This window comes from Cnephaeus nilssonii, assembly GCF_951640355.1.
Source record: "Cnephaeus nilssonii genome assembly, chromosome: 17".
NCBI lineage: Eukaryota > Metazoa > Chordata > Mammalia > Chiroptera > Vespertilionidae > Cnephaeus > Cnephaeus nilssonii.
Window position 1 is genome coordinate 1,050,401 of NC_137088.1, and position 27,579 is coordinate 1,077,979.

At 69.9% G+C, this 27,579-nt stretch overlaps 1 protein-coding gene across 2 annotated transcripts; it reads right to left on the reverse strand.

The window, feature by feature from the left end:
* Positions 1–276: 276 nt before the first annotated feature.
* Positions 277–27,015, reverse strand: PLXNB1 (plexin B1). 2 transcript variants are annotated; one of them, XM_079795749.1, is made up of 38 exons: positions 26,859–27,015; positions 22,109–22,146; positions 20,348–21,460; positions 18,879–19,061; positions 18,425–18,553; positions 18,237–18,337; positions 17,556–17,688; positions 17,145–17,301; positions 16,784–16,892; positions 16,594–16,702; positions 15,572–16,261; positions 15,303–15,425; positions 15,039–15,161; positions 14,548–14,641; positions 14,292–14,464; positions 14,024–14,175; positions 12,995–13,100; positions 12,221–12,357; positions 11,529–11,705; positions 11,186–11,357; positions 10,746–10,988; positions 10,110–10,274; positions 9,889–10,031; positions 9,016–9,116; positions 8,706–8,923; positions 8,436–8,614; positions 8,246–8,312; positions 7,893–8,039; positions 6,823–6,991; positions 6,496–6,599; positions 6,186–6,270; positions 5,826–5,998; positions 5,517–5,677; positions 5,283–5,430; positions 1,915–1,979; positions 1,706–1,781; positions 1,041–1,115; positions 277–934 (listed from the first exon to the last, which is right to left on the reverse strand). In XM_079795749.1, exons 3-38 carry the CDS (start codon positions 21,452–21,454, stop codon positions 830–832), a joined length of 6,399 nt encoding a protein of 2,132 aa, XP_079651875.1. In that variant the 5' UTR covers positions 21,455–21,460; positions 22,109–22,146; positions 26,859–27,015; the 3' UTR covers positions 277–829. The 2 variants fall into 2 exon arrangements, with proteins under 2 accessions (XP_079651875.1, XP_079651874.1); XM_079795748.1 differs by having other exon boundaries at positions 9,889–10,037.
* Positions 27,016–27,579: the final 564 nt, after the last annotated feature.

Genomic DNA, 27,579 nt, shown 5'->3' on the forward strand with positions numbered 1-27,579 from the left:
GCGGAGGAGGCCGCCCCCGAGGAGGCCACAGACCCCCGGCCCCGGCCCCGCTGGGCTCTCACTTCCTTCCGGGGATCTCGGACCCCAGCCAGCCCTGCCCAGGAGCCAGGGGGAGCCCAGGTGGGAGCGTTCGGGGTGCGGGGGGGGCGGGGGGGGGGACAGAAGACCTCCCCCAGATGCCGACCTCACCTCCCCACCCCTCCCCGTGCCTGCCGGGCACAGCTGGCGCCTCCTACCAGGGGAGGGGCTGGCGGAGCCCAGAGAGCAGACGCCAGGCAGTGTGTTATCCTTTAATGAGGAGCTGGTCCGGGTGGCCACCCTCTCCACGGCCCCACGGGCAGTGCCCTCCCCACGGCCGCCTGAGGCAGGGTGGCCCAAGGCGGCCAGCCCTCCAGGGTCAGCTCGCCGTGGCCTAGAACGGGCTCGCCTCTCGGACCTGGGATCGTGGCAGCAGCAGAGGCCGAGGCAGCTGAGCTGAGGTCAGGGCGGAGGGAGGGGGACAGACAGCAGGGCCCCTCCTTCCTCTCAGGATCCCGGAGGGACAAGGCCAGTGTTCAGGACAGTCCCGTCTCCCCTTCGTACCGGACGCCCGCAGGCTGACGGCACTGAACACAGTCCACGGGGCCGCTGGGCTCGGGGGGCAGGCAGGTGCCGCCCCATGGGCCTCCGGGCCGCGGGCCTGCGGGGCGAGCGCGGCCGGGCCCAGGCCAGGGCCGCCAGGAGACGGGGCGCCAGCTCCACTAACGGCTGGTCAGGCGCTAAGGCATCTACGAAGGAGGCTCCCCCTCGAGGCCCCAGGGCTGCCCACGGGGCGCAGCGGGGCGCGGCCCTACAGGTCGGTGACCTTGTTCTCCACGGCCGCGGCGACCTGCTGCAGCCGGTAGCCCAGCTGCATCTTCTGGGCTGTGCTGTCCTCCTCGAGGGCCGTGATGATCTGAAAGGCGGGGAGACCGGGAGGCCCCCATGAGCATCGCGGGGCCCGACTCCCTCCCACATCCGTCTCCCCAGCCCCCCGCCCCGTCAGGGCCAGGCGCACCCACCTGGTCGTAGTACTTGTTGATGTACTTGTAGAGCTCGTGCAAGGCCACGCGCGCCCCGAGGTCTCCAGAGCAGTTCTGGAGAAGACAGAGCGACAGAGATGAGCCCCCCGCCCCCCAGGAGGCCCAGAACCCAAGGACGGGGTGGGGGCGGGGCCTCGAGGTGGAGGAGGGACGCAGCCTGCAGTCTCAGCAGGGCCTGGGGTGCCACGGGCCCTGCCTCTCGCCCCCCGGGCCTCCAGCTGGACCCTGGGTCGTCCCAGGCGGTCGTGGAGCCAGGCGGGCAAGATGCTGCTCTGGCCTCACCCGTCTTTCCCGAGGTCACCGGGCCCCTCCTCGGGGCGTCTCAGGACAGTGGAGCCGAGGTCCCCTACTTGGGGAGCTCTTACAGGGGCCCAGTGAGAAGCAAATCAGAACAGCTCACTCCGAACACCCTAAGCCAGAGCTGCCGTCACTGTGGCTGCCACGGCCATCGGTTCAGAAACCTGGTGTGTAAATTCCTGGGGCTGACGTTCGGAGCCCCTTCAGGAGAAGGGGGGCGCGTGGCTGAACCCCAGCAACCTCGCCGCCTGGGCTGCTGTCCACAGACCCCAGCAAAGGAGGCGTGTGACGGGGGCAGGGCCCTCCCGGGAGGCCTGTGCTTAACCCGACGCAGAGCGAGGCCGCACCCGGGACAGCTCGGCCAGCAGCGAGTTCATCTCCTGGTCGCTGGCGGGGACGGTCTGTCGGATGTCAGCGTAGTACCTGCCGGAGGTCGGAGGTTGGAGGTCGTGGGGACAGCAGCTGCTGGAGCACAAACCTCCCCACCCCCACCACCACCCTGGGCCTCACCCCGCCCCCCCAGCTCCCGCCCCCCAGGCCCGCCCCGCCCTCCTACCTTTCCACCATCTGTTTGTAGCGGGGGATGTCCCGGGCGTACAGCAGCTTGTTGATGGGGGAGTCCTGGTGCCGCAGGCCGGTGGGAAGGGGAAGCAGAGGAGCCCCGTGAGTGTGACCAGGAGCGCCCCCATTTCCTTCCGCGAGGACTCCTCGGCCCGCCTTCCCGGCCAGCCCTGCTCTCGCCCCCTGAGCGGCTCCCCGAGCTCCTCCCCTCCTGCTCCAAGGTCCTTCCCAGCAGGGACCCGGCAGGCAGGGGGTGCGGTCTGAGGTCCTCCGGCCTGGTGCTGGGGTGGGGGGTGCGGTCTGAGGTCCCCTGTCAAGCCCCATGGGGGCGGGGGAGGGCGTAGCCTCAGGTCCCTGCTGATTGCTGTTAAGGCTCCTTATGGGAAGTTGGCCTCAGCTGTGGGTGCAGCCATCTTTGTGATGGAGTGATGGTCAATTAGCATATTCCCTCTTTATTAGATAGGATTTTATTGATTTCAGAGAGGAAGGGAGAGGGAGAGAGGTAGAGAAACATCAGTGATGAAGAGAATCATGAATCAGCTGCCTCCTGCACGCCCCGCCCTGGGGCTCGAGCTCGCAACCTGGGCAGAATCAAACCCGTGACCCTTCATTCCACAGGCTGACGCTCTAACCACCGAGCGACACCAGCCAGGGACCCCAGGTGATCATTTTTTAAAATCAGAAAACTGACCGGGGGGCCCAGCCAGTGTGGCTCAGTGGTTGAGCATTGACCTATGAACCAGGAGGTCAGGGTTCAATTCCCGGTCAGGGCATATGCCTGGGTTTCGGGCTGATCCCCAGTAGGGGGCATGCAGGAGGCAGCCCATCCATGATTCTCTCTCATCATTGATGTTTCTCTCCCTCTCCCTTCCTCTCTGAAATCAATAAAAATGTATTAAAAAAAAGAAGAAAGAAAACTGACCGGGGACATGAAGTCAGTTGCCCAGGCCAACCCACTCCCGCGTGGCTGAGCTGGGACGGGGAGCAAGCCTCTTAGATCAGAGCCTGCAACTTCCAACGGCAGCCGCCTCCTCGACCACCCCCCGGGGCGGCTCCCAGCTCTGCCCCCGGCTGAGGGCTCTGGGCGGCAGCTTCCTTCTCGCGACCTGCTGCCTCCTCCTGGCGCTGCTGGAGGCTGAGGCGCGATGGCGATGGGCCCTGAGGAGCAGGCACAGGGGCCCGGGCCAGGCAGGATGCGCGCCTGCTGCGTGGGAGACGCCTGGCGCTCCCCGTGGGGGACTCCCCGTGGGGGTGCTCCTGAGCTGCCCAGGAGGCACCCGCAGTTTTGCTGGGAACGGGAGGCAGTGACGCCGGAACAGAAACCCAGCCACCCCGTGGGCGCCATGGAGGGCCCTGGGGCCTGCGGTCTCAGCTCCTGGCGGTTTCACAAGAGACAGCGGCACAGAGATGCAGGGATCTCTCCCTCAGGAGGTCACAGGGCGGCGGTCAGGCCTGGACGGAGCACAGCCCCCGGAGGGCCCTGCCTCTGGGCGACCCCATATAGGTCACAGGCGCCCTGGGCTTTGACTAAGGTCACAGCACAACCCCACCCCTGTGCCACCAGACAGCCCTGACCACTTCCCTCTGCTCCTCGCTCCCCAGCCACCCCGCCCCCACGCCTGGCCTCCCCCGGACTCGCCCCTCTGTCGCTGAGGGGCAGGCAGGCATTGCCACGGGGCTCAAACGCACCGGGCACCCCGGAGCTGCCCTGCGATCTGGAATCCACGGGCGCCTGGCGGCCCCACCATCCCCTGGGGCTCACCTCCTGCAAGTCCACGCTCACTCCACCCAACAGCCCGGGGACCCCAGGTGACCCCTCCATTTCCTCACCCCCCACATCCACCCACAGCTTCCGCCTGCCCTCCACCCCCCTGTCCACATTGAACCTGGCCACTGCTCACCCCGAGAACAGCCCAGCTTGCCTCCAGCCCACCCACAGCACAGCTGCCAGAAGGCTCCGCCCCTCAGGTCTGACACCAGCCCACCCCCACCCTGTTCCCAGGCCTTCAGGGGCTCCCAGCACCCCCTCAGCCAAAGCCCTCACCTCGCGGCCCTGCCTCCTGCCACCCCTGCAGGCTGCCCTGTCTTAACCCCGTGAATCAGCAGCTCATCTTGTCCTTCCTCATCCTTCAAGAATGAGGCACCACCGCTTCCCAGGGACCTGGGGCCTGGAGGCAGGGGCCTGCCATGGCCCTCCCCCCCTGGAGGTTCTCAGGGAGCCTGGGCCTGTGTGCATGGAGAGCCGGGGATCTCTCTGTGTGCATGGAGAGCCTGGGGTCTGTGTGCATGGAGAGCCGGGGATCCATCTGTGTGCATGGAGAGCCGGGGATCCATCTGTGTGCATGGAGAGCCGGGGATCTATCTGTGTGCATGGAGAGCCTGGGATCTCTCTGTGTGCATGGAGAGCCTGGGATCTGTGTGCATGGAGAGCCGGGGATCCATCTGTGTGCATGGAGAGCCGGGGATCCATCTGTGTGCATGGAGAGCCGGGGATCTATCTGTGTGCATGGAGAGCCTGGGATCTCTCTGTGTGCATGGAGAGCCTGGGGTCTGTGTGCATGGAGAGCCTGGGATCCATCTGTGTGCATGGAGAGCCGGGGATCTCTCTGTGTGCATGGAGAGCCGGGGATCTGTGTGCATGGAGAGCCGGGGATCCATCTGTGTGCATGGAGAGCCGGGGATCTCTCTGTGTGCATGGAGAGCCGGGGATCTCTCTGTGTGCATGGAGAGCCGGGGATCTCTCTGTGTGCATGGAGAGCCGGGGATCCATCTGTGTGCATGGAGAGCCGGGGATCCATCTGTGTGCATGGAGAGCCGGGGATCCATCTGTGTGCATGGAGAGCCGGGGATCTCTCTGTGTGCATGGAGAGCCGGGGATCTCTCTGTGTGCATGGAGAGCCGGGGATCTCTCTGTGTGCATGGAGAGCCGGGGATCTATCTGTGTGCATGGAGAGCCGGGGATCTCTCTGTGTGCATGGAGAGCCTGGGATCTCTCTGTGTGCATGGAGAGCCTGGGATCCATCTGTGTGCATGGAGAGCCTGGGATCTCTCTGTGTGCATGGAGAGCCTGGGATCCATCTGTGTGCATGGAGAGCCTGGGATCTCTCTGTGTGCATGGAGAGCCTGGGATCTGTGTGCATGGAGAGCCTGGGATCTCTCTGTGTGCATGGAGAGCCTGGGATCTGTATGCATGGAGAGTCTGGGATCCATGTGCACAGAGAGCCTGGGATCTCTCTGTGTGCATGGAGAGCCTGGGATCTGTGTGCATGGAGAGCCGGGGATCTGTGTGCATGGAGAGCCGGAGATCTGTGTGCATGTACCACCCCCGGCCCACCACGGCCTCCGTGTCCCCCGACCGCTCACCCGGCCCAGCTTGTGGTCCGCCAGGGTGCAGGCGTCCATGAAGGTCTGCGCGATGACCAGCAGCACGGCGTCCATGTTGTCTGAGGTCTGCACGTCGAACACAAATTGCGGGTTTTTGATGATGTTGATCCAGAACCTCAGCGGCAGGCTGCGGGCAGGGCGGGTGCGGCCGTGAGCTGGGGAGCGGCGGCGGAGGCGGCAGAGGAGGCCCGCGACCCCGGCGGCCCCGCCCACCTGTTGGTCTTCCAGATGTGCACGGTGTCCTGGTCCGAGATGCCGTGCTGCGCGGCCTGCTCGTCCAGCAGGTCGAAGAAGTACTTGACCGCCAGGGGGGCAGGGCGGCTGGCGCTGAGGATCACCTGGAACAGGTCGTCCACAAACTTCTGCAGGGTGCCCTGCGGGGACGGGCGGGAACCGGAGGGCGGTCAGCGAGGGGCCCAGCCCCGGCCCAGCTCACAGACGTGGCCCTAGGCCTGTGTGAGCCCCAGGCCACCCCAAACCCCACGAGGGCTGCTGCCCCCAAGCCCACCCTGCTGTCGGCACCTTCATGGACAGCAGGCGCGTCAGGTAGATCTCGGGGATGGCCTTGGCTCGCTCGCGCTCCCCGCCCCGAAGGCTGCCCCTCCTCCGCCGCGGCGGCTCCGGCTCCTCGCTGGGCTTGACCAGGTGCCAGGGCCGGATGCCCCCCTCATCCACGTCCTCCAGCATTGGGGTCCCTGCGCCAAAACGCCCCTCGTCAGTTGCCCCTCCCGAGCCGGGGTCCTGCCAACTCCCGGGTCGGGGGCACCTGGGGAGGCTCCTCCGGGTGGAACGGAGGCACCCAGCCTGAGGTCCAGGTCCTTTCCCCACCGCCGGGCACCACCACCGGGCAGGGCAAGCGCAGAGGGCGGGGGGAGCACTCACTCTCTCCAGGGACATAGTCCTGGTTTTCCCGAAGGGCGTGCTTGGTGAGGCAGGGGACCAGGGCCACAGTCGCTCCGTCCGGGACCTGCTGACCACAGCTGGTGACCCCTCTGCCAGCCGCCCCCCAGCCCCTCCTCCAGCCCCCCCAGCCCCTCCTCCAGTCCCCCCAGCCCCTCCTCCACCCCCCAGCCCCTCCTCCAGCCCCCCAGCCCCTCCTCCAGCCCCCCCAGCCCCTCCTCCAGACCCCCAGGCCCTCCTCCAGCCTCCCAGTCCCTCCTCCAGCCCCCCAGACCCTCCTCCAGCCCCCCACCTTGTAATGCTGCAGGGTGTTCAGGCGCCTCCACAGACCCTGGACCTCGGAAGTCACATCCTCGTCAGAAAGGATGAGATGCCCGGCCACCCCGGACCGCCACTCTGCAAGGGGAAGCGGGGCTTGGCCCAGGACCCCCGAGCCTGCCCCTCCCTCCAGGGACACGGCCCTCCATCGGGGGCAGCCCCACCCAACCTCGCCAAGAACCAGGAGCAGGTGCCGCTCCCCAGACGAGAGGCGGTCCCTCTGCAGCCAGCTCCGCCCCCCGAGCAGGTCCAGCCCAGCCCAGCCCAGCACGGCTCAGGGCCCGGCCGCCCCTCCCCTCACCGACATCCAGGGTGCGGGAGTCGGGCCTCTGGGCGAGCGGCAGGCCCTTGCAGAGCTGGTCCAGCATCTTCTCCTTGGCCTGGGAGACGGTGTCGCAGTCCAGCACCTTCACAGGCACGCCCTGGGCCTCCCCGGCCCCAGGCCCCGCCGCCAGCAGCGCGTTCAAGGTCTACACAGGGCACACGGAGCGTCAGGGCTCGGGCCGCACGGAGGACGGCCAGGTGCAAGGCCAGGACAGGACCGCTGTGAGGCAGCCTCGGGGGCTCCCTCCACGTGGCCCCGCGCCTCGCACCACGCCCTGTAAACGTCTACGGGGTGAGGGGCATAAAACACGAGCGAGGCCCGGCCGGCGTGGCTCCGTGGTGGAGCGTCGACCTATGAACCAGGAGGTCACGGTTCGATTCCCGGTCAGGGCACATGCCCGGGTCTGGGCCTCGATCCCCACTGTGGGGCTGCAGGAGGCAGCGGGTCCATGATTCCCTCTCATCACGGATGTTCCATCTCTCTCTCCCTTCCTCTCTGACATCAATACAAATGCATTAAAAAACACACGAGTGAGCATGAGTCCCTCCTAACTCGGGCCCCAGGCTCCTGGCTCGGGGTTCAGGCTGAGGCACCTGAGGGACGTCCCCCCACCCCCTCCCCAGCCTAACGGACGAGCAGGTCTGGCAAAGCCCAAATGGGGTTTTCCCAAAGGAACTCTGGTGGGTCCCAGCGGGGAAAGCAAACCCAGAGGGCGTGGCAGGCGGCTCCCGGCCTGGAGGGCACATCACATCCCCGACAGGACGGGGAGACCAGGGCCCGGCAGACACGCAGGCGCTGGCACCACGAGGGCTGGGCCTGGGCCGGGCAGGGCAGGCTGCTCCCCAGACCCTGGCTGTGTCCGCCCTGACCCCATCCCAAGCCTGGGGACCTCCTGAGGCCCCGTCCTCCAGCTCCTGTCCTGCTCAGCCGGTCTAAAGGTCTCTCTCGCAGCGGTCTGGCGGGTTCTATGCCCCGACGCACACAATCACACAGCCCGCCATCGGGACTGACACCCCGGGCACGCACATACGCACGCCGGCCCTCACCAGGGGCCGGTACTCCACGTCCTCTCGGAGAAGGCGGTTGTCGTTCAGGGTGTATTTGGCTTTGCCCGTCACACTGTCCACTGGCCCCTTGTCTACCTGGTGCTTGATCCCACGGAAGAGCATGTACAGCGGTTCCCCTACCGCGTCCTGGGGAGGGGCAGGCAGTTAGTGCCCCTGGGGCAGGCGATGGGCCTGGGGCAGAGGTGTGTGGGACATGACCCACTCGGGGCACAGGGACAGGCTGCAGGCTGCAGAGGGCTTAAGGACAGGACACGCTGGGCAGGCGTGCACAGGCCGCGTGGGGCGAGGGCCGCGGGGTTGGGGCCGCCCTCCCGCCGCTCCGCCCCCCTCACCCTCACGAAGGTGTAGAGGCAGATGGACATCCAGTTGGTGAGCAGCTTCTCCACCACGGTCTCTGTCCTGGCGACAGGAGGGGGGGCGGGTCAGCAGGCGGGCTGCAAGGCTCTCTGCTCTGCAGACCCCCAGGCCCGGGGGGGTCCCGGCTCCAGGTGTGGCCCCCCCGGCTCCCCACACCACACCGACCTGCGCAGCATCAGCTTGGGGTTCTTGGCCACGTACTGGGCCACCAGGTCGCTGAGCAGCGTGCGGAGGATGTCCGTGAAGTACTCGAGCTTCCCGTGCAGCGCCACGGTGAGCAGAGACGCCACGTAGGCGCGGTCCCGCGCCGAGAAGGTGCGCTGGCTCTCCAGGGTGTGGATGAACTGGCATTGGGAGGGCGTTCAGAAACCAGGGATGGAGAGGGGCGGGGGGGGGGGGGGGGGTGGGGGGCGGGGCGGGCGGGCGGGGCCGCACCTTGGTGAGGAAGAGCTTGCTGTTGAGCAGGTTGGAGAGCTGCCCCAGCCCCTGCTCCACAGTGGGGCGCCGGCTCTCGGGCACGCCCAGGTCCCGGCGCAGGGGCGACTCCTGGTGCCCGGGGAAGAAGATGCGCTCGGCGTACACCTTGTAGTCCAGGAAGGGGATGCCGCTGCCCAGCAGGTCGCTGGTGAGGTCCGTCATCTCGGTCATCAGGTCTGTGGGCAGAAGAGGCCAGGTCTGGGCACGCGGCCCGGGGCGGCCCGTGGCGGGACGGGGCGGCCCATGGCGGGACGGGGCGGGGCCTCACCCGTGAACTCCTTCTTGCAGCGGTCCCGCACGCTGCTCTCCAGGCTCTCCAGCTGGATCTGCACCTTCCTGTAGTCCCTCAGCGCCTGCTTGCTCTTCCTCCTGCTCAGCACCAGGACGGGAGAGGCTGGAGGCCGGAGCTCCCGCAGGTCCCACCGGGCCCAGGCCGCCCGGGCCAGCGTCCAGCCCAGCCAGGCCCAGGCCTAGCCCTGGATAACGCAGCCTCTCATCCCAGGCAAGTCAGACCCGCCTCTGTCTGTCTAGCCCAGCACAGGGATCAGCCGGGACCTGTTTTCGTGAACAAACGTTTATCGGGGCCCAGGCCAGGTGGCCCAATGGTTAGAGCGAGGTTGCGGTTTGATCCCCGGTCAGGGCACATACAAGAATCAACCAATGGCTCTGACCGGTTTGGCTCAGTGGATAGAGCGTCGGCCTGCGGACTAAAGGGTCCCAGGTTCGATTCCGGTCAAGGGCATGTGCCTTGGTTGTGGGGGCATGCAGGAGGCAGCTGATCGGTATTTCTCTCTCATCGATGTTTCTGACTACCCCTCTCCCTTCTTTGTAAAAAATCAATAAAGTATGTTAAAAAAAAAAAGAATCAACCAATGAATTCATCAGTAAGCGGAACAGCTAACAGATGCTTCTCTCGCTCCCTCCCTCCCTCTCTCTAAAACCAATCCATAAACTTTAGAAAAATGGAAAGGTGTACCGGCACGCAGCCCGGCTCACGGGTCTGCAGGCTGCTCGCGGCTGCTTTGCACTCTAACGGCAGCGGGAGCAGTGACCGCCCGGCCCGCAAAGCCTGACTCCTCCCTCCCCGGCCCTTCAGAGGAAGCACGTCCGCCCCCTCCCGAGCAGCCACGCCGGCACCCACCTGTACATGAGGACGATGACGCTGACCCCCAGGGCCAGGAGGGAGGTGCCCACCCCCAGGCCCACCTGGGCGGCGAGGGGGAAGGCCGCGGGGCTCTCGCCAACGTACTGCACGGGGCCCAGCGAGAAGCGCAGGTTCCCCATCTGCACCTGCGGGGACGCGCCGTGAGCAAGGCTCCCCCCGCGAGCCCCGGGGCCGCCCGCCCAGGGCCGCCCACCCACCACGAACTCCGGCAGCGCGTCGGGCGCCGCCCCGAGGGCCGGGGGCTGCTCCGCGGGGGGCTCGCAGTACAGGTGGTGCCGGGTCAGGGTCTTCACCACGCAGGCGCCGGCCCCTATCATGGCCACCACCTCCTCCTTGGACATGGCCAGGTCCAGGTTCTCCCCCTGGAAGGCGGTCACTGAGCTGCCACTCAGAGCTCCTCCCCGGGGGCGAGCTGGGGTCACTCAGACCGCCCCCCCAAATGCGGGAGGGCCGGCCCAGACCCCATGCCATCACCCCTGTCCCTGTACGTGAGGCGATGTCCCCGGCCGACCCCTCTGCCCTTCCCTCTCTCTCCCCAGACAGCTGTGCGCCACGCCACCCGCCTCCCGCGTGTGCCAAGCCACTCACGCCTCGTCACGCAGATGCCGGCCGTGGGCATGCCGGGCCCAGGCCACAGGAGCCAGGCCCTGCCAGGTGCACCAGGCCCTGCCTGGCACCCACCACCCGCCCCTCGGCCCTCGCTGCATGAAAGGGCGGAGCCAGGGGCGGCCACCGGCCCCTGCTCTGCAGTCTGCGCCCTCCGCCCGCGCCCACGGTCATGCTGTCCGGCCCCGCGGGGCCACGGCCACGGCCACGGCGAGCAGCAGCGGTACCTCCACGGAGAGCACGCTCCCCGGCTTGTGGCGGAAGGGCACGGTGGGGTCCTCCGGGTTGAGGGGCCGCAGGGTGGGGTCGGCCTCGTAGGAGAAGGGGGTAGGGCTCAGCGTGGCGAAGTCAAAGACCAGGTTGTCCAGGATGAACTCCACCCGCACCCAGGGGTCCCGGGGCGGCCCTGGGAGGGCAGGCGCGCGGCAGGTGACGAGCTGGGAGGAGTTCACCCGGCAGGGCTCCTCCACCTGGGGGCGGGGGTCAGGGGGTCAGGAGGGGGCGGAGGGAGGGTCAGGGGGCAGAGGGGGGCGGAGGGGGCCGAGAGAGGGTCAGGGGGCCCCGCAGGAAGGGGGCCGCAAAGGCAGTGCCCACCCCCCGGCTGTCCTCAGGGTGGGGGTAGGGGTGGGGGTGGGGGTGGGGGGGGGTGGCGCCCGGGGTGTCCTACATGAATGCCGCCGCAGGGGGCTCCGGGGGGACATGGTGTCTCCGGGACCACGCGGCGCCTGCGGCCCAGGCCCCCGCCCGGCGGCAGCACTCTGGGCGCCAGTGTCACGCGGATCCTCGGCGTCTGGACCACGTCCAGGTTCTGGCCGCGGACCCGGATCTCACGTCCTCCGCTGCAACAGGAGCCGCCCGTGGCCTGGGGGCCGCTTCACGCACAGCCGGTCCCCGCGGCCACCCCAGCGGGTGGGGTCCCAGCCCCCCAGCCCCCCCAGCCCCCCAGCCCCCCAGCCCTGCACCCGGCGCCGCCTGCAGCCCCCTCCCCGCCTCACAACGCCGGCCGGCACCTGAGGAAGCTCCTGGCGGGGCCCGCGGAGGTGACGTTGGGGTCCGGCGTGTACTCGAACCCGCCGTGCGGGAGCCTCCGCTCCGTGGCCCCGAACCACACGGCCACGGGGAGCGCGGCGGGCGCGGGGTGCGGGCTGGTCTCACACCGCAGCTGCTCCGCCTGCCGCCCCTGCAGCCTGGGGAAGGGAGGCGGGTGGCCGCGGGCCAGGCTGCCCGGAGGCCCGGGGAGGGGGGCTGGTTCGGGACGGGGACCCACGGACCCTCAGCTCCCTGCCCTGCAGGGCTGACCTCCCTCCCACGGGGCCCGCAGGCTGCACCCCGTGCCGCCGCAGCTCGGGAGGGCCTGGCCCCTTCCCCGCGGGGTGGACTTGGCCTCCCCCTGCTCCCCAGCACCCTCCCCGCTCCCCAGCACCCTCCCCGCTCCCCCAGCACCCTCCCCGCTCCCCCAGCACCCTCCCCTGCTCCCCCAGCACCCTCCCCCCGCTCCCAGCACCCTCCCCCCGCTCCCCCAGCACCCTCCCCGCTCCCCAGCACCCTCCCCCCGCTCCCCAGCACCCTCCCCCCGCTCCCCAGCACCCTCCCCCCGCACCCTCCCCCTGCTCCCCAGCACCCTCCCCGCTCCCCAGCACCCTCCCCGCTCCCCCAGCACCCTCCCCGCGGGCCGGGCTCCTGCGGGAGGAAAAGCCCTCACAGGTGACAAGGCTGGTCTCCAACCACCACCCGGAGGTCCTCCGGCCGCCCGGTCAGCAGCTTGGTTCCGCGCAGCGTGAGGCGGGTGCCCCCGGCTCTGGGGCCTCGGGACGGGAAGAGGGAATGCACCTTTGGGTCCTGTGGGAAGGGGACGGACAGACCGTCAGGCCAGAGACAGGGAGGCCGGGAGCCCAGGGCAGACACAAAAGCCCTGGGGCCCGGAGCCCAGGGAACCGGAGGGGCTGGGAGGAGCCCACAGGGGTGGGAGGGGCCAGTAGAGGGGTGGGAGGGGCCAGTAGAGGGGTGGGAGGGGCCAGCAGAGGAGTGGGAGGGGCCAGTAGAGGGGTGGGAGGAGCCTGCAGAGGGGTGGGAGGGGCAGCAGCGGAGTGGGAGGGGCCAGCAGGGGAGTGGGAGGAACCACTGGAGGGGGTGGGAGGGGCCAGCAGAGGGCGTGGGAGGGGCCAGCAGAGGGGGTGGGAGGGGCCAGCAGAGGGGTGGGAGGAGTGAGAGGGGCCAGCAGAGGGGTGGGCGGAACCACTGGAGGGGGTGGGAGGAGCCCGCAGAGGGGTGGGAGGAGCCAGCAGAGGGGTGGGAGGAGCAAGCAGAGGGGTGGGAGGGGCCAGCAGAGGGGGTGGGAGGAGCCCGCAGAGGGGTGGGAGGAGCCAGCAGAGGGGTGGGAGGAGCCAACAGAGGGGTGGGAGGAGCCAGCAGAGGGGTGGGAGGGGCCAGCAGAGGGGGGGGCCCCTCAGCAGTGCGGGGCTCAGCAGCCAGGCACCTGGTAGGCAAAGTCGTGCTCCGAGACCCCTCGTCCTCTTCCTGGGACTTCCACGGTCACGGCGCCCGTCACTTCCGCCCCGCTGGCCGCAGTCACACACACGAGGCTGTGGGCACAGGGCAGGCTGGGGCCACCCACGCCGAGGGCTGCCTCCCTGCCCCCGTCCTCCACGGGTGGACGGGATCCTCCGCGTGCGGGAGCTCCGTGGGGCCTCCTGGGGGCTCTCCCTCACTCAGAAGGAAGGGTTCTGAGCGGCACAACGTGGAGGGGGGTCAGGCGGCGGCGGGCCGGGCCAAGGGGAGGGACCTTGACCTCCGCGGGGGAGCTCGGTCCGCCCGGACGGCCGTGAGCGGGAAGCCGTGACAAGCACATGCCGGTCTCCGCCAGGAAACAAGCTCGGGGCCCACCAGCCTCCAGGGAGCCTGCGCTGCCTCCGCGGCACCGACTCCGGGGAAGCGAACCAGCCGGTGCGCCCCCCGCAGGGCGTCCGTGGTTCGACTCCTTCAGTCTGAGCAGCGCTGAGCTCTGTCTCCACACGCGGGGCGCCCGCTCCGCATCTTGTGTGAACACAGGCGCCCGTCTCCACGCGAGCCTGGGGCCGCCCTGCTCCCCGGGCTCCGCTGGCCTGGGAGGCAGTGTCCCGTCTGCCCCGTGGGCCCTGCCAGCCCGGCCAGGCTCCTGGGAGCCGGGCCCTGTACCCCGGGCTGGGAAGGCACGGAGCACCCGGCCCCCAGCGGGGAGCCCGCCCAGGGCGGTGCCTGGGCGGAGGGTCGTTGGCGAGGCCAGCCCTGCGCACGGCCGCCTGGGTCCTGGAGAGCCGCTGCCCCCGCCTCCACCCCCAGCTCTGGAGCGCTGGGCCCCGGCCTGGGCATGAACGACCCCCAGGCGCCCCGGTCGGAAGCTGCAGGTCGGCTCCTGGCACAGCCCCAGTCCTGAGGCCTGGCGACCAGGACCAAGCGGGGGGGGGCTCTGAGCCTGAAGCCAGCCTCGGCGCCCACAGGCTGTCCCTGCGCCTCGCCGCCCGCTCACCTGCTGGAGACGGCGTACTCCTGCGCGTCCACGGCGCAGGGCACTCCGGCCACGCGGACCGTGTCCTGCACGTCCCGCACGCGCTGGCCCAGGTTGGAGCCCCTGATGGTGACGCGGGTGCCTCCGTCCACGGGCCCGGTCAGTGGCTCCACCTGTCCCGGGACAAGGACTGCTCACAGGCCCGGCGCCCTCGGCGGGACCGGGACCCTCGGCGGCCCGCGCTCCCTCCCAGGGCGGCGGCGAGGGGCGTGGCAGCGCTTCCACACACCGAGTGGATGAGGGGCGCGGGGCACTGGGTGGCCACCGCCTCGGCCGCGCCGCAGGCCTCCCGGGCCACGCACCGGGGGCGCTCCCCCTGGCACCACACGCAGCCGTACTGGGGCGCGGCCGTCTGGCAGAGGCTGCAGTCCCCGTGTCCCACGGAGCAGTCGTACAGCAGCACTGGGGGGCAGAGGCGGGGTGAGAGGCGGCCTGGGCGACCCCGTGGCCCCCCCCCCCCGCCCCCCCGCGGCCCCGCCGCTCACGGTGCAGCCCGTTGGCGCTGTCCACGCGCAGGTGGCCCGCTCGGCGCAGAAACAGCCCCACCCGGAGCTCTGGCTGCAGAGCCTCGTAGCTGAGCTGCAGGAACAGGAGGGTCAGGGGTCAGAGCAGGGCTGGGAGGCAGCAGGTGGGGTCGGGGGGAGGGAGAGGGGCAGAGCCTCTGCTGTGAGGGTGATGGGTGGGTGGTCCTGGATTCCACGTCAGAGAAAGGACCAAAATGACTCCTTGTGGGAACCCAAAGCCAGGGGTCAGAGTTGGGGTGCAGGGGACTCCATGGGATCACAGAGTCAGAGGTCAGAGCTACCAAGACCCCTCGGGGATCCAGGGGCCCCTGAGACACAGGATCAGATGTCAGAGAGGGGGTCCCAAGACTCCCTGGGGTCACAGGGTCAGAGCCGGGGCTGGGCTGGGTGTGTGCACCAGCTGAGGCTGGCAGCCAGGGCACCACTGCCCACCCGGGCACTGAGGGCTGCACCTGGTGCTGCTGGCACGTGACACGGCACCGCGTGTCCGGAGGCGGCTCGCACTCCACCTGGGCCGCCACCGCCACCTCTCGGCCCTCCAGCTCCATCACACACTCGCTGTCTCCGGGGCCGTCCTGAGGGCGTGGGCAGCGTCAGGAGCAGGGCCTGAGAGCCCAGGGGCCCGCACAGCCCTGGCCGGGCCTGCTCCCCGGGGCTGGCGCCGAGTCTGCCAACAGCAAGGAGGCCTCCACGCCGCCTGCCAGCGGGACCCTCACCTGGAGGAGGCGCAGGTTCCTGCCCAGCAGCCGAACCTGTCGCTCCACGTGGACCGGCAGCAGCGTGGAGCCCTGGACGCTGTCCACGCAGGGGCAGGAGCTGGCCCCCCGGCTCCCCTCTTCCTGTGGGAGCCGAGCAAGGCAGGCATGGAGCGCCCACCGCCGGTCCTCCCCCCACGGAGCCCGGCCCCTGGACCCGGGCGATGCAGGACCGCCCGGGGAGCAGGGACCTGCCCCGTCCCCAGGCCCCCTCCCGGGCCGGGCCTCACCAGCTCCCAGAGCCCGGGGCCGTCGAACTGGTAGTCGAGGCTGGACAGGAGGAGGAGGGGGGCGGGAGGGCCCTCGTGCTCGGCCGAGTCTCCGTCACCTGAGAGGAGGGTGGAAGTGGAGAAGGCGGGCGTGTCACCCCCCGTCCACTCGTCCGCCTCGGGCCGCACGCCGCCTTCTCTCGTGAGCCAGTCCAGGGCGGGCTTCGTGGCGCCAGCGGCCCCTGGGAAAGTGGTGGCAGGAGCAGCGCTGGGCGGCTGGTCCGGGGACACCGCGGAGGGGAAGGCGCCGGGGCCGGGGCCGGTGGGAGCCGCGGGCGGGGCGGCCGCGTCTGAGGGCGATGGGTGGGAGGCCGCCAGGTCCGCGGGGGTGGCCGTGGGTTCGTCAGTGAGAGCAGGGACAGTGGTTCCAGGTCCGTCCAGGGGGCTGGGAGGGAGGGGACCCTCGTGCAGAGGGGACCCTGTGGCGGCGGAGGCTGGTGTGGGGCTGGGGCCTGCCCACGGCCCCCGGGTGCTGAGCGGGGAGGGCCGGGTCCCAGGTGGGGTCTCTGAGGCTGCGGCTGAGGAGGGCGCCCCGGGCTCCACGGGGAGGGTGTCAGGGGCAGGGGTGACGGCGGCCGTGGGGGCTGCGGAGGGGGAGGGGGAGGGGGAGGGGGCATCCTTTGCGGGAGGGGCCGGGGAGAGCGGCGGGCTCTGGGGGAGGCAGAGGGAGGAGGGCCCCGCAGCGGGCAGCAGGCAGCAGGCAGCAGGCAGGAAAGGGTGTGTTAGGAGGAGAGGAGACCAAGGGAAAGAGAAAAAAAACAGCCCATTAACTCTCCGGAGGAGGCGGGGGGGGGGGGGGGGGTCCAGGGTCTGTGCCGAGGGGGCGGCCAGACCTCGCTGCCTCTCAGCTGCAAATGCCCCTCCCGGGCGGGGCCGCTCAGGTGCGCACGGCGGCCTCACGGGGCGGGCAGGCACAGACCGGCCGTGGAGCAGCGCTTACCCGGGCACCCCGACCCCGCAGGGCCCAGCGGAGTCACGCTCACCTGCTGGCTGGCCACCACGGGCCCGGAGTGACAGGAGGCCCTGTGCGTACACAGGTGCTGCCAGACGCACCAGCTACACCCCCAGCGGCTGCGCACGCAGGCCTGGCACCTGCACAGACACAGCCGTGGGGCACGGGGCACGGGCACGGGGCACGGGGCGGCCGGGCCTGGGGTCAGGGGAGGGACTCACGGCGCAGACGGGTGGAGGTCGGTGATGGCCACGCAGTCATAGAAGGAGAGGGCAGCCTTGGCAATCACGACGGCGCCCAATCTGAGCTCCACGCTCACGGACACGTGGTCTGGGGGGGCGGGGGGGGGGCAGCTGAGGAGGGGGCAGGGGTTTCCAGGCTCCCAGCCAGCGTCCCGAGACCACAGAGTGGGGAAGGCACGCCGGGTCGGGGGACAGAGTCCACTGGGAATAAAATGGGCACTTTAGGGGCTTGGGGACTAGGGGGGAAATCAGGGCCCCACCCACACCCCATGGAGCAAGGCAGGAGGCAGGCAGGGCTTCGGTGGGGGCGGGGGGGGGGCTGGCCCCTTCTCTCACCCACCGGCTCCTCTCGGCAGCGCTGGGGCCCCGCTCGGGTCTGGGGAGGGACACCTCACCCCAGACGGGGTCGGCAGGGCCGGGCTCTGGTATTCCCCAAAGTGGCATGAATAGGACTCCCCCGGCCACAGGGCGGGCAGGTCAGGCACCGACAGGAAAACCTACCGAGAGAGACCAGGACACGCGGTCGGAGCCAGTGGGCAGCAGATCCGGGCTTGCACCGGCCCGGCAGACACCAGTGGCCCCAGCCCGGGCTCTCACGGGCACCCTGGGGCCTGGCCAGCCACCGCCAGCGGAAGCCGGGCCCCGAGAAGTGACCTGTGCCGGCCACGGGCACTCAGTACACGGGACACCAACAGCTACGGTGCCGACCCATCCCCAGAGCCCCTCCCCGGGCCCACCGGCTCTCGCTCACCTCCCTCCGCTCCTCTCGGCTGATGCTGGCAGGGCTCACGGCGGCCACCCGCAGACAGCCCGGCTCCGGCCCGAAGCTCCACAGCCATCGCGCTGGGCCCGGGCCCCGCGCGCACTCGGCACGGCGGCTGCACCTGGGCGAGAAGGACCGGCGTCCGCTCGGACCTCCAGGGCCGGGGGGCGTTCACGGGGCAGGGACGCCTTCAGCCCTAGGGACTCCCGGGCAGTGCCCTCAGCTGGGCCAGGACACTGGGCTGGGGTGCCCTGGCCAGGCCCTGCTCCCCGGGGCGGAGGACCGAGTGGGGGTTTGGGGGTCAGGGGTTGAGAGGCAAGAGCCAAGGACCAGGAATCCTAGAGAGGGAAACTATTATTATTATTACTATTATTATTATTTTAAATACATTTTTATTGGTTTCAGAGGGGAAGGGAGAGGGAGAGATAGAAACATCAGCGATGAGAGAGAATCATGGATCGGCTGCCTGCTCGCCCCCTCCTGGGGATGGAGCCCGCAACCCAGGCCTGTGCCCTTGACTGGAATCGAACCCGGGACCCTTCAGTCCACAGGCCAACGCTCTATCCACTGAGCCACACCAGCCAGGGCCTGGACAGGGCAGTTATAACTGCAGGAGGCTGGGGTTAGGGCCGGGGCTGGGGAGAGGCGGGGCGTCCGTGCAGCACCCACCTGCCCAGGAGCACACACCACCCGCAGTGCGGGTCCCTGTGAGCGAGGCAAGAGGAGCAGTCCAGGTGCTGAGCACAGGTGGCCACCGGGACCCTGAGAAGCTGGGACGGCAAAGAGGGGTGAGGCCCGCGGTCCCAACCCTGGAGGCCAAGGCCCCTCCCGGCAGCCAGCGCCCGCCGGCCACTCACGGTGCTCTGGGTCATGACATACAGGTGCTCGAAGGCCCCATCAAAGGTGAGGTCTCTGCTCACCGCAGACCCCGGCTGGATGCTCTGTGTGGAGTACGGGTGCCCATCACCTCCTGGGCCCAGGAACACCTGAGATCAGAAACCACACGTCCGTGGCCACAGGCCGGGGGTCTCCCTCTCCCCACAATGAAGCGATCCGCAGGTAGATTTCCTCGCGGGCAGTGCAGGTCTCCCCACCCAGCCCTGGGGGCCGAAGGGGGACCAGAAGGGGCGGGGGTCACAGTTAGACACCGCCCAGCCCTAGGAGAGGAGCCTGGGGCTGGGGTATGTCCCGATGCCCTGTCTCAGCCTCAGGGGTCACAGGGGTCACAGGGGCAGCTGGGTCCAGGCCGGGTCCCCGGCAGCCTGGCCCCTCCAGACCTCGGGGCGGGCCCAGCACTTCCTGTGGACTCACCCTGTGCAGCTGCCCTTGACTGTCCCCCAGGAACGCAATGGTGTGTCCATCCTCCACCGTCACGGCCACCGCCGTGAGCTGAACCCCTGGCCACTCCAGCACCGGCGTGGCTCCCAGGGGGACCCGACTGGCCATGGGGCTGGGCGTGTGGTCTGAGCCACAGGGGTACGCATCCAGCGTGTCCTGCAGGCAGCAGGGAGCCCCCGTGAGCCCTCCCTGGATAACCGCCCGCCCCGCCCCGCCCCGCCCTCCGGCCACGCCCACTGCCCTCCCCGGGCTCCGGCCAGTTCTCCGGGAACAACTGTCCTCTCGGCTGGGCCTCTGGGACACCGGTCCCTGCCCCGGCTCTCCGCCAGCCTCGCGGACATCGCCCGCAGCCGCGTACTAGCGCTCAGCCCGCCCCCCGGCGCATCTCCGCTGCCCGGCCCGTCTCCAGCAGCGCCTTCCTCCTCTGTGGACGCCCACCTGTCTGCGCCCCACCTTCGCCCACCCCTGGCCTGGGAGCTGCTGCTTCCAGGTGTGTGAGCTCAGCCTCTTCCTGGACCACGTCTCCAAAGCCTCGAGCAGCCGGCACCGACCCCAGTCCACTCACTGGGCCCTGCCACCTCCCACGGACTCAGTCCCCGGGGGGCGGCTCCCCCACCCTTTTTAAAAAATATATTTTTTAAGCCCTGGCCGGTGTGGCTCAGTGGATAGAGCGTCGGCCTGCGGACTGAAGGGTCCCAGGTTCGATTCCGGACAAGGGCATGTACCTTGGTTGCGGGCACATCCCCGGTAGGGGGTGTGCAGGAGGCAGCTGATTGATGTTTCTAACTCTCTATCCCTCTCCCTTCCTCTCTGTAAAAAAATCAATAAAATATATATATTTTTAAATATATATTTAAAAAAAATTTTTTTAAATTGATTTCAGAGGGGAAGGGAAAGGGAGAGAGAGATAGAAACATCCATGATGAGAGAGAATTATGGACCGGCTGCCTCCTGCTCGCCCCCTCCTGGGGATGGAGCCCACAACCCGGGCACGTGCCTGACCGGGAATGGAACCGTGACCTCCTGGTTCATAGGTCGACGCTCAGTCACTGAGCCACGCCGGCCGGCCGGGCACTTCTTCCCTTTTCGAACCCACCCTGAGGCTAGAGGCGAACAAGCCCCGCCCTCACCTGCCCTCTTGCTCAAAAACCTAACACAACAGGTCCCAGCCCCCCACCCCATTCTGGGTGGCGGCCCCACACCCCCCAGAGCCCCAAACACCCTCTCGATCACTTACACAAACGCAGTCCCTTCGGTGCCCAGCCCAAGCCCCCCTGGCAGCTCTGTTCCCCTGAATGCCATGGAGGTCCCCCCCCCCCCTCAGATACAAAGGAAGCAACAACCGAGGCCCGATCGGCCCCCTCGCCACCGCCAGCTTCCCACTCCGGCAGCCGCGTGGCAGTGGACGCCGGCCGGGCCTCGGGGTGGGAGAGCGGACTCACCACGGGCAGCTGCGCGCAGTCCGAGTTGACGTCGTACTCGATGTAGGCCACCTCGGCCCCGTCCTCCGCACGGCCCTCCCGGGTGTAGCAGGCGTCCCGCGTGAGGTTGGCGAGCCGGTCCACCTCGTCCAGGGCGAAGGCGCAGAGGGCAGAGCCGCCCGACGCCCCGGCAGCGGCCATCGGGGGCCGGCCCACGGTGGGGGGCGCGGCCGAGGAGAAGGCTGCGAAGAGCACCTGCCCCCGGGCCCCCTCCCGGGACGCGGCCACGGCGGCGGCCTGGACCAGCCCGTAGCGGCCGGCCCCGCAGGCCAGGGGCAGCTCCACGTAGGAGTAGTAGTGCTGGTCCCGCAGGCACACGCGGGACACGTAGGCTCGGAAGGCGCGGGACTGCGCCTGCAGGTCCCGCCGCAGGAACAGGAAGTAGGCGCTGGCCCCGCGCTCGAAGGCGCTCACGAAGTGGTGGCTGTACTCCGACAGGCGGCCCACGGCCAGCTTGGCCGTCTCCTCGTAGGAGAAGGCGGCCTGGGGGTCCGGGGGCCGCAGGGCGCGGGTGGTGATGGGAGGGATGCCACCCCCCACGCCCCGGCTGGTGTATCCCCGCCCCACGAACAGGAGGGGCTCCCCAGCTGAGCCCTGGGCCACCAGTCCCACCGTGCTGACCTCGGGGTCATTGGCGGCCACATACTGGGTGTCCCCCGGCCGCTCTGGCCGCAGCAGCAGCCGCGAGAGCTGCCCCAGGCCCCGCTGCTCGCAGACGCCCTGGTGCACGCTCCCGCACACCACCAGGGCGCCGGGGCTCACGAGCAGCAGCTGGTTCGGGTTGTCGGTGGGCTGGGCCTGCGGGCACTCCTCGGGCACCACGGGCGGCAGGCAGTCCCTGCTGTCCAGCACGGGGCCGGTGGGCACGGTGGCCTCCAGCTGCAGGCCCGGGCTCAGCTGGAACAGGAAGTTGGTGGCCCCCAGGTAGATGGTGCCGGAGGCGGGGTCCCGGGCCAGGTGCTGCAGGTGCGTGCCGTTGGGAGCGAAGGCCTCCGGGGGCAGGGGCTGCAGGGCGAGGACCCACCCGGCCCAGAGCGCCTGGAGGAGGGCCGGGCCGAGGGCAGGCATGGTCACCTGGCGGGGGAGGGGGGGCGGGCTCAGTGGCCACCTGAGCACGGTGCGGCCACCGGTGAGGGACAGGGCTCGGCCGTCGCCAAGGTGCCCCCCAACCGTGGCGGTGAGCAGAGGCACTGTGGTCCGGGCGGAGCCCAGGCCACACACTAGCACGGGCAGGTGCTTCCTGGGAGCTCCAAACTGCCCGGTCCCTGCAAGCACTGCCCTCTCGGGAGGGAGACCCTGCCCCACCCCCTCACCCCGACTGCCCTGGGTCACCACCATCCCCAGGGACACAGCGAGCCCGGAAGGGGCAGGAGAGAGTAGGGGATGGGAAGGAGGAACCAGAGCCCAGAGGAGGGGCGGGCCCTCTTCACAGCTGGCAGATCCTGGGCAGCAGGAGGGAGGGTGCCGCCGCCCGCCCGCGGCCACTTGCATGTTAGGGCAGGGCGGGAGCTGGCGGGGGGGGGGGGGGGGGGGGCGGGAGCTGGGGGAAGGGCTTTCAGGCAGGAATCCAGGAGGCAATAAGCACAGAACCAAAGGGCTGGAGAGAAGAGGGGGTCAGGGCCGCGGGGAGGAGGCCTGCAAGGCGGGGCCCCGCCCTGGAGAACCCCGAGCAGAGGTGGGAGTCCCGCGTCTCCCGGACGCCTGGGGGGCGGTCAGGCTCACCTGGCGGGGCCGGCCGGGTCAGCAGACAACAGCATGACCTGGCCGGGGAGAAGGCAGCGCGTGAGCCAGGCATGTGGAGGCAGCACCAGGCACCCTTCCCTGCCCGGCCGGCGGGTGGAGCTGGGCCCAGCCTGGCCCGCGGCCACAAACACATTCCACAGGGCACGCCTCCCCAGAGCCCACACGGGAGGGGGCAGCGGGACCGGAGCCCTCGGGGCCTGGGAAAGGGCGGGGAGGAGGGAGCCCGCGGCTGGCAGGCCCCGTGGGACCCGGCCCGGCCCCCGGCAGCCGCTGCTCCCTTCTTGGCCCGCTCCACCCGCACCCTCCGTGCAAACGCCGTGCAAACGCCACCCATCCGGGCACCAGGCACACACCTCCCCGCGGCCGGGCTGCCCTAGCCCGCACCGCCACCAGCTCACAGGCAGACACATGCTCACACACACCAAGAAGCACACGTGCCACCCAGATGCTGGCACACACCCACACACAAGCACACGCATGCTTGCACGCACACAGATGCATGCAGATACCATCTGTACACACAGGCAGACACACCACCCACACTGAGCCACCTGCACCAAGACACAGCCACATGGAGACAACCTCCCGACACACAGAAACACACATGTCGCACCTCGCACAGGCACACGTCACACCCACATACCAAAGGCATGCTCACATCCAGACACCCCACAGACGCATGCACACGTCCCTGGGCCGAGGGCCATGGGGCCAGGCCATCTCCTGCTATTTCCTCTCCAGCAGGTCAAAGCCGGGCCAGGACCTGGTGTGGAGAAGGGGGGCGGGGGATGGATGTCCTAGAATAAGACACCATGCCCGGCTGTGACCCCATCCCCGGGAGCTCCCCAAACCTTGGGTGTCTGCTCTCCGCACAGACCCCTCCTCAGAGGCCCCAGCTATGGCCTGCGAGGACCAGGAATCATGGCAACACCATCTCCCCGGGCCCGGTGGTCCCCGCCAGGAGCACCGAGGCTGGTGAAGCGCTGGGTCAGGCCGTGCACCACAGGCCATGAGACACTCCCCGACTTCCTGTGCCCGGGCCACGTTGCCCAGCCCCTCCTGCCACCCAGCTGCCAGTCTGCCCAGGTCAGCTCCTCCCAGCAAGGGCCTGGGTGTCCCCGAGGCTGCCTGCCGGGGTGAGCGGGGCTGGGCCAGGCCAGAGGCTCCAGCGAAGGAGGGTCCAGCAGCCCAGCGGGAGCCGAGGCCACAGCCTGGCCGGGCACGGCTCCCGAAATAGCCTGGGGGTTTCCATTTTTAGTGTGCGGAGAACAGGGCCGCTCTATGGGAGCGGGAACAAGGCGCCTCTGTTAGCGCCCGAGGGGGCGGGGAGGGGGCGGCAGGGAGCGGCGTGAACCCAGCCCGGAGCCAGGACCGCGGCCGAGACCGCTCCCCAGGAGCCCCCACCTTGTTTCCAGGGGACGAGGGGGGAGTGCCTTCCCGCAGCAAGACGGGGTGCCCGAGGATGGGGGCTGCTCTGCCCTCCGCCGCCTGCTCAGGGCGTGCCCGGGCCGAGGGTCCGCCGTGAGCCCCGCGCTCCCCCCCCCCCCCCCCCCCCCCGTCCGCGGACAAACGTTTGCTCAGCGCTGTCTGTGTGCCAAGTTCTCCAGGCCTCGGGGAGCAGCCACCAAGACACTCCCCAAAAGTGAGAGCGCAGCGGGGTGGCCGGAGGAGGGGGGGGAGGGGGAGGAGGAGGAGGGGGAGGAGGGGGAGGGGCGGGGTCAGACAGCCCCAGGCCCCGGAAGAGCAGGCTGAGGCTGACCCTCTGGGAACGGCGGCGGCGGCGGCTTCGCCATCACTGACCCAGGCCTGGACCTCCTGGGCGTCCCCCAGGGACCGCGGGCGGGGGAGCAGGAACAGGACGCGGCCATTTCTCCTCCTCGCTGGGCACCTCACCTCTGCCACAGGCCACAGCGCAGCCCGGCCCCGCGCCAACCCCACTCCACAGGGTCTTCGAGCAGAATCGCACCCATCCCTCCCCTCCCCGGAGTCTTCGGGGCACCTAGGGCCTGTGAGAAAGGTCGAACCCTCCAGCCCAGCCTCTCCCATCACATGCCCGGGCTCTCCCACGCATGCTCCTCTCCCACGCATGCTCCTCTCCCACGCATGCCCCTCCTGCCTGACGGCCTGACCTGCAGGCCGCTTCCCTCCTCCCTGCCATCCCACAGGCTGATCCCACCGCCTGGAATGCCCACTCCCCCTCCATCTCATTAACCCAACCCCAACCTGCATTCCTGGGGGAGCCCTCTCCCGTGCCCCCACCCCGCCCCGTCCACTGGGGCTGCTGCACCCACTCCCTGGTGGCTGTGTAGCTCTGCTCTGACCACGACACATGACGTGGTACGTGCCCAGCCAAGGCCACTTTCCTCCCTGTCGCCCCTCCCACTCTGGACTGAGCTCCGTGACAGCAGGAGGCTGGCTTTGGATTCAGAGGCCCCGGCACCTGGGACGGAGCAGCCTGGCACAGCAGGGGCACCTGGGCAGAGCGGCCTGGCACAGCTGGGGCACCTGGGCAGAGCGGCCTGGCACAGCAGGGGCACCTGGGACGGAGCAGCCTGGCACAGCTGGGGCACCTGGGCAGAGCGGCCTGGCACAGCAGGGGCACCTGGGCAGAGCGGCCTGGCACAGCAGGGGCACCTGGGCAGAGCGGCCGTTCACAGCCCAGGAAGCCCGCGGCGGGGAGAAGCTCTCTAAGCTCCGTGCCTCAGACGGCGAGGTGTGAGCCCCACTGTTTTGTTTTTCTGTCTTTTTAACCCTCACCCGAGGCTATTTCCCCATTGGTTTTCAGGGAGAGGGGAAGAGAAAGGGAAAGACAGACAGTAACATCAATTGGTTGCCTCCTGCAGGGCCTTGGGCGGGGAGGAGCCTGCAACAGAGGTGCATGCCCTTGACTGGAAGGGAACCCGGGACCTTTCAATTCGCAGGCCGCCCGTGGCTCTACCCACTGAGCCACACCGGCCAGGGCAGCCCCGCTTTTCTTAAGGAGCAGCCAGCGGCCAGCCTCCTGCCCCCACCCGCACAGCCAGGGCCTCCGGCCCACTCCCCCAGCTCCGCCCCACCCAGCTCCCGGCCGCAGCCTCGCTCTGCGTGCCCGCGGGGCCAGAGGTCTCCCCGCCCCCTCTCTGCTCGGCCGCCGGCCCGAGGCTGCCGGGTCCCGTCTGCAAAGAGCAAGCAGCCCTGGGCCTCCGGGCGCCGTCCTCACCACGCGAGGGGCGCGCAGACTCGGCCCCCCGCACCGGGACAGCCCCCGCCCTCCTCTCGGGCCCCTGGGGGCCCCTGGCTCTCCCTTCCGGCTCCGCGGGCCCACGTCCCCGGAGTTACTCATTGACAGGGCGGCGTGCACACCGCTGCCCCGCGGTCTGGGGACCTGGGCGGGGGCACCCTCCGCGGACCGGCACCTGCGAGGCTGGGGCGCCGCCTGGGCGCCCAGAGGGTCCGGTCCCCCCGCGGCGCGGCCGGCGGCTCACAGCGCGCATCTGTCGGCGGCACCGAGCAGCCTGCGGGGGGAGCCCGACCCCCACCGGCTCCTCCCCGACCTCCCTCCCTCCTCTCGGGCCGCGGGCAGGACCCCACGGCGGCCCGGGGGGCGGGGAGGGGCCCGGCGGGCTCCGCGGGGCGGCGAGGAGGGGGCCGGCGGCGCAGCTCCACCTCCTCCGTCTCCCAATCGCGTTCCGGGCGGAGCCGCCGGAGTTTCCCTTCGCGCGGAGAAGCGCGTCCCAACTTCCAGGACCGAAGCCGCCCGCCACGCACCGGCCGCCCCCGGCCCGGCCCCGGGGTCGAGGCCCCAGCCCTTCCCGCCGGGCCCGCCCCCGGCCCCGGCCCGCACTCACCGCCGCGGGGCCCGCGGGACCAGCGCGCGAGGCGGCTCCGGGCTCCGGGCTCCGGCTCTGCGCGGCCACCTCGCAGCCCGCGCCCCCCCGCGCCCCGGGGGCGGCCTGGCGGCGCCGCTCTGTTACCCGGAGACCGAGGGGCGGAAAGCTGCGCCCGCCGCCCGCCCGCCCCGCCCGCGCGGCGCTGCCTCCGCGGGAACAAAAGAGACAAAGCCGCGCGCTCGCCGGCCGCTCCGTCCCCCGCGCCCGCCGGCCGCCCTCCCCCCGCCGCCCGCCAGGCGGGAAGCCGCCGGAGCCGCGCGCCCCGAGTTGCCCGGGACCCCGCGGGCCCCGACCTGCTGAGGGCGGGGGACCCCCTCGGCGGGGCAGCTGCGCCCCGGAGGCAGCCGGATCGCGGCGGTGGGGGCGGCGGGTCCCCCCGCGCGGGCGGCCCCGCCCCGCCGGCCTCACCTGCGCGCCGCGAGGGACGGGAATGGGGGACCCCGGGATGGGGGACCCCGGGATGGAGGGGCCGGGGGACCCGCGCCCTCACCTGCTCGCTGCTCGCTGCCACCTCCGCCCGCGGTGCCCGGCCCCCTTCCCTCCGACTCCGGGCTCCGGGCCGGCCTCCCCAAGTTTGTTTACCTGACCTCCTGGGCGCCCGGTGCCCCACCTCGCCCGCCGCCGGCCCTGCCCCGCGCCCAGGACTCCCGGGCCGACCGGCACCCGCTTCCGGCCCCCACCGCGGGCCGTGCGGGCCGAGCGCGGGCATCGGGGCTGGGCTGGGTTTGCGCCATCAGTGAGCCCAGTGACCGGACCCGCCACCCCCACCCCGCACCCACCCCCACCTCTCACTCACACTCACACACACACACTCACACACACACACTCACACACACACACTCACACACACTCACACTCACGTGCACGCCCGGTGCTCCCCGGGAGCGGAGGGGATGCGCCCCTCGCCCGCCGCTGACGGAGGCCGGCGGCTGCAGAGTGCGCGGGCGAAGGCGCTTTCCCTCCTCCCGGCCCGGGGACCTGCCCCACCGAGGAGCCCTGGGCAAGTCCCAACTCCCTCGGCGGCGAATACCTGGACTTCCCGAGGGGCGGGCCGTGGGCAGAAGGCGCTCCGCTCCCGAGGCCCATGTGTGCCCCCTGCCGGGCCCTGCGCACCCCGCGCCCAGGCTAACCAGCCAGGCCCCGGCCGGTCCTAGCGGCCTGGTGGGAGGTGGCTCCAGGCCGCTGGGAGGCAAATGGGTCACCCACACATCACCCTGGAAGCCCCCAGGGGCTCCGCAAGTGTGTGTGAGTGAACCTGTGTGTGTGTGTACCTGTGTGTGTGTGTGAGTGAACCTGTGTGTGTGTGAACCTGTGTGTGTGTGAACCTGTGTGTGTGAACCTGTGTGTGTGTGAACCTGTGTGTGTGAGTGAACCTGTGTGTGTGTGTGTACCTGTGTGTGTGTGAACCTGTGTGTGTGAACCTGTGTGTGTATGTGTGTGTGTGTGTGAACCTGTGTGTGTGTGTGAACCTGTGTGTGTGTGTGAACCTGTGTGTGTATGTGTGTGAACCTGTGTGTGTGAACCTGTGTGTGTGTGAACCTGTGTGTGTGTGTGAACCTGTGTGTGTGAGTGAACCTGTGT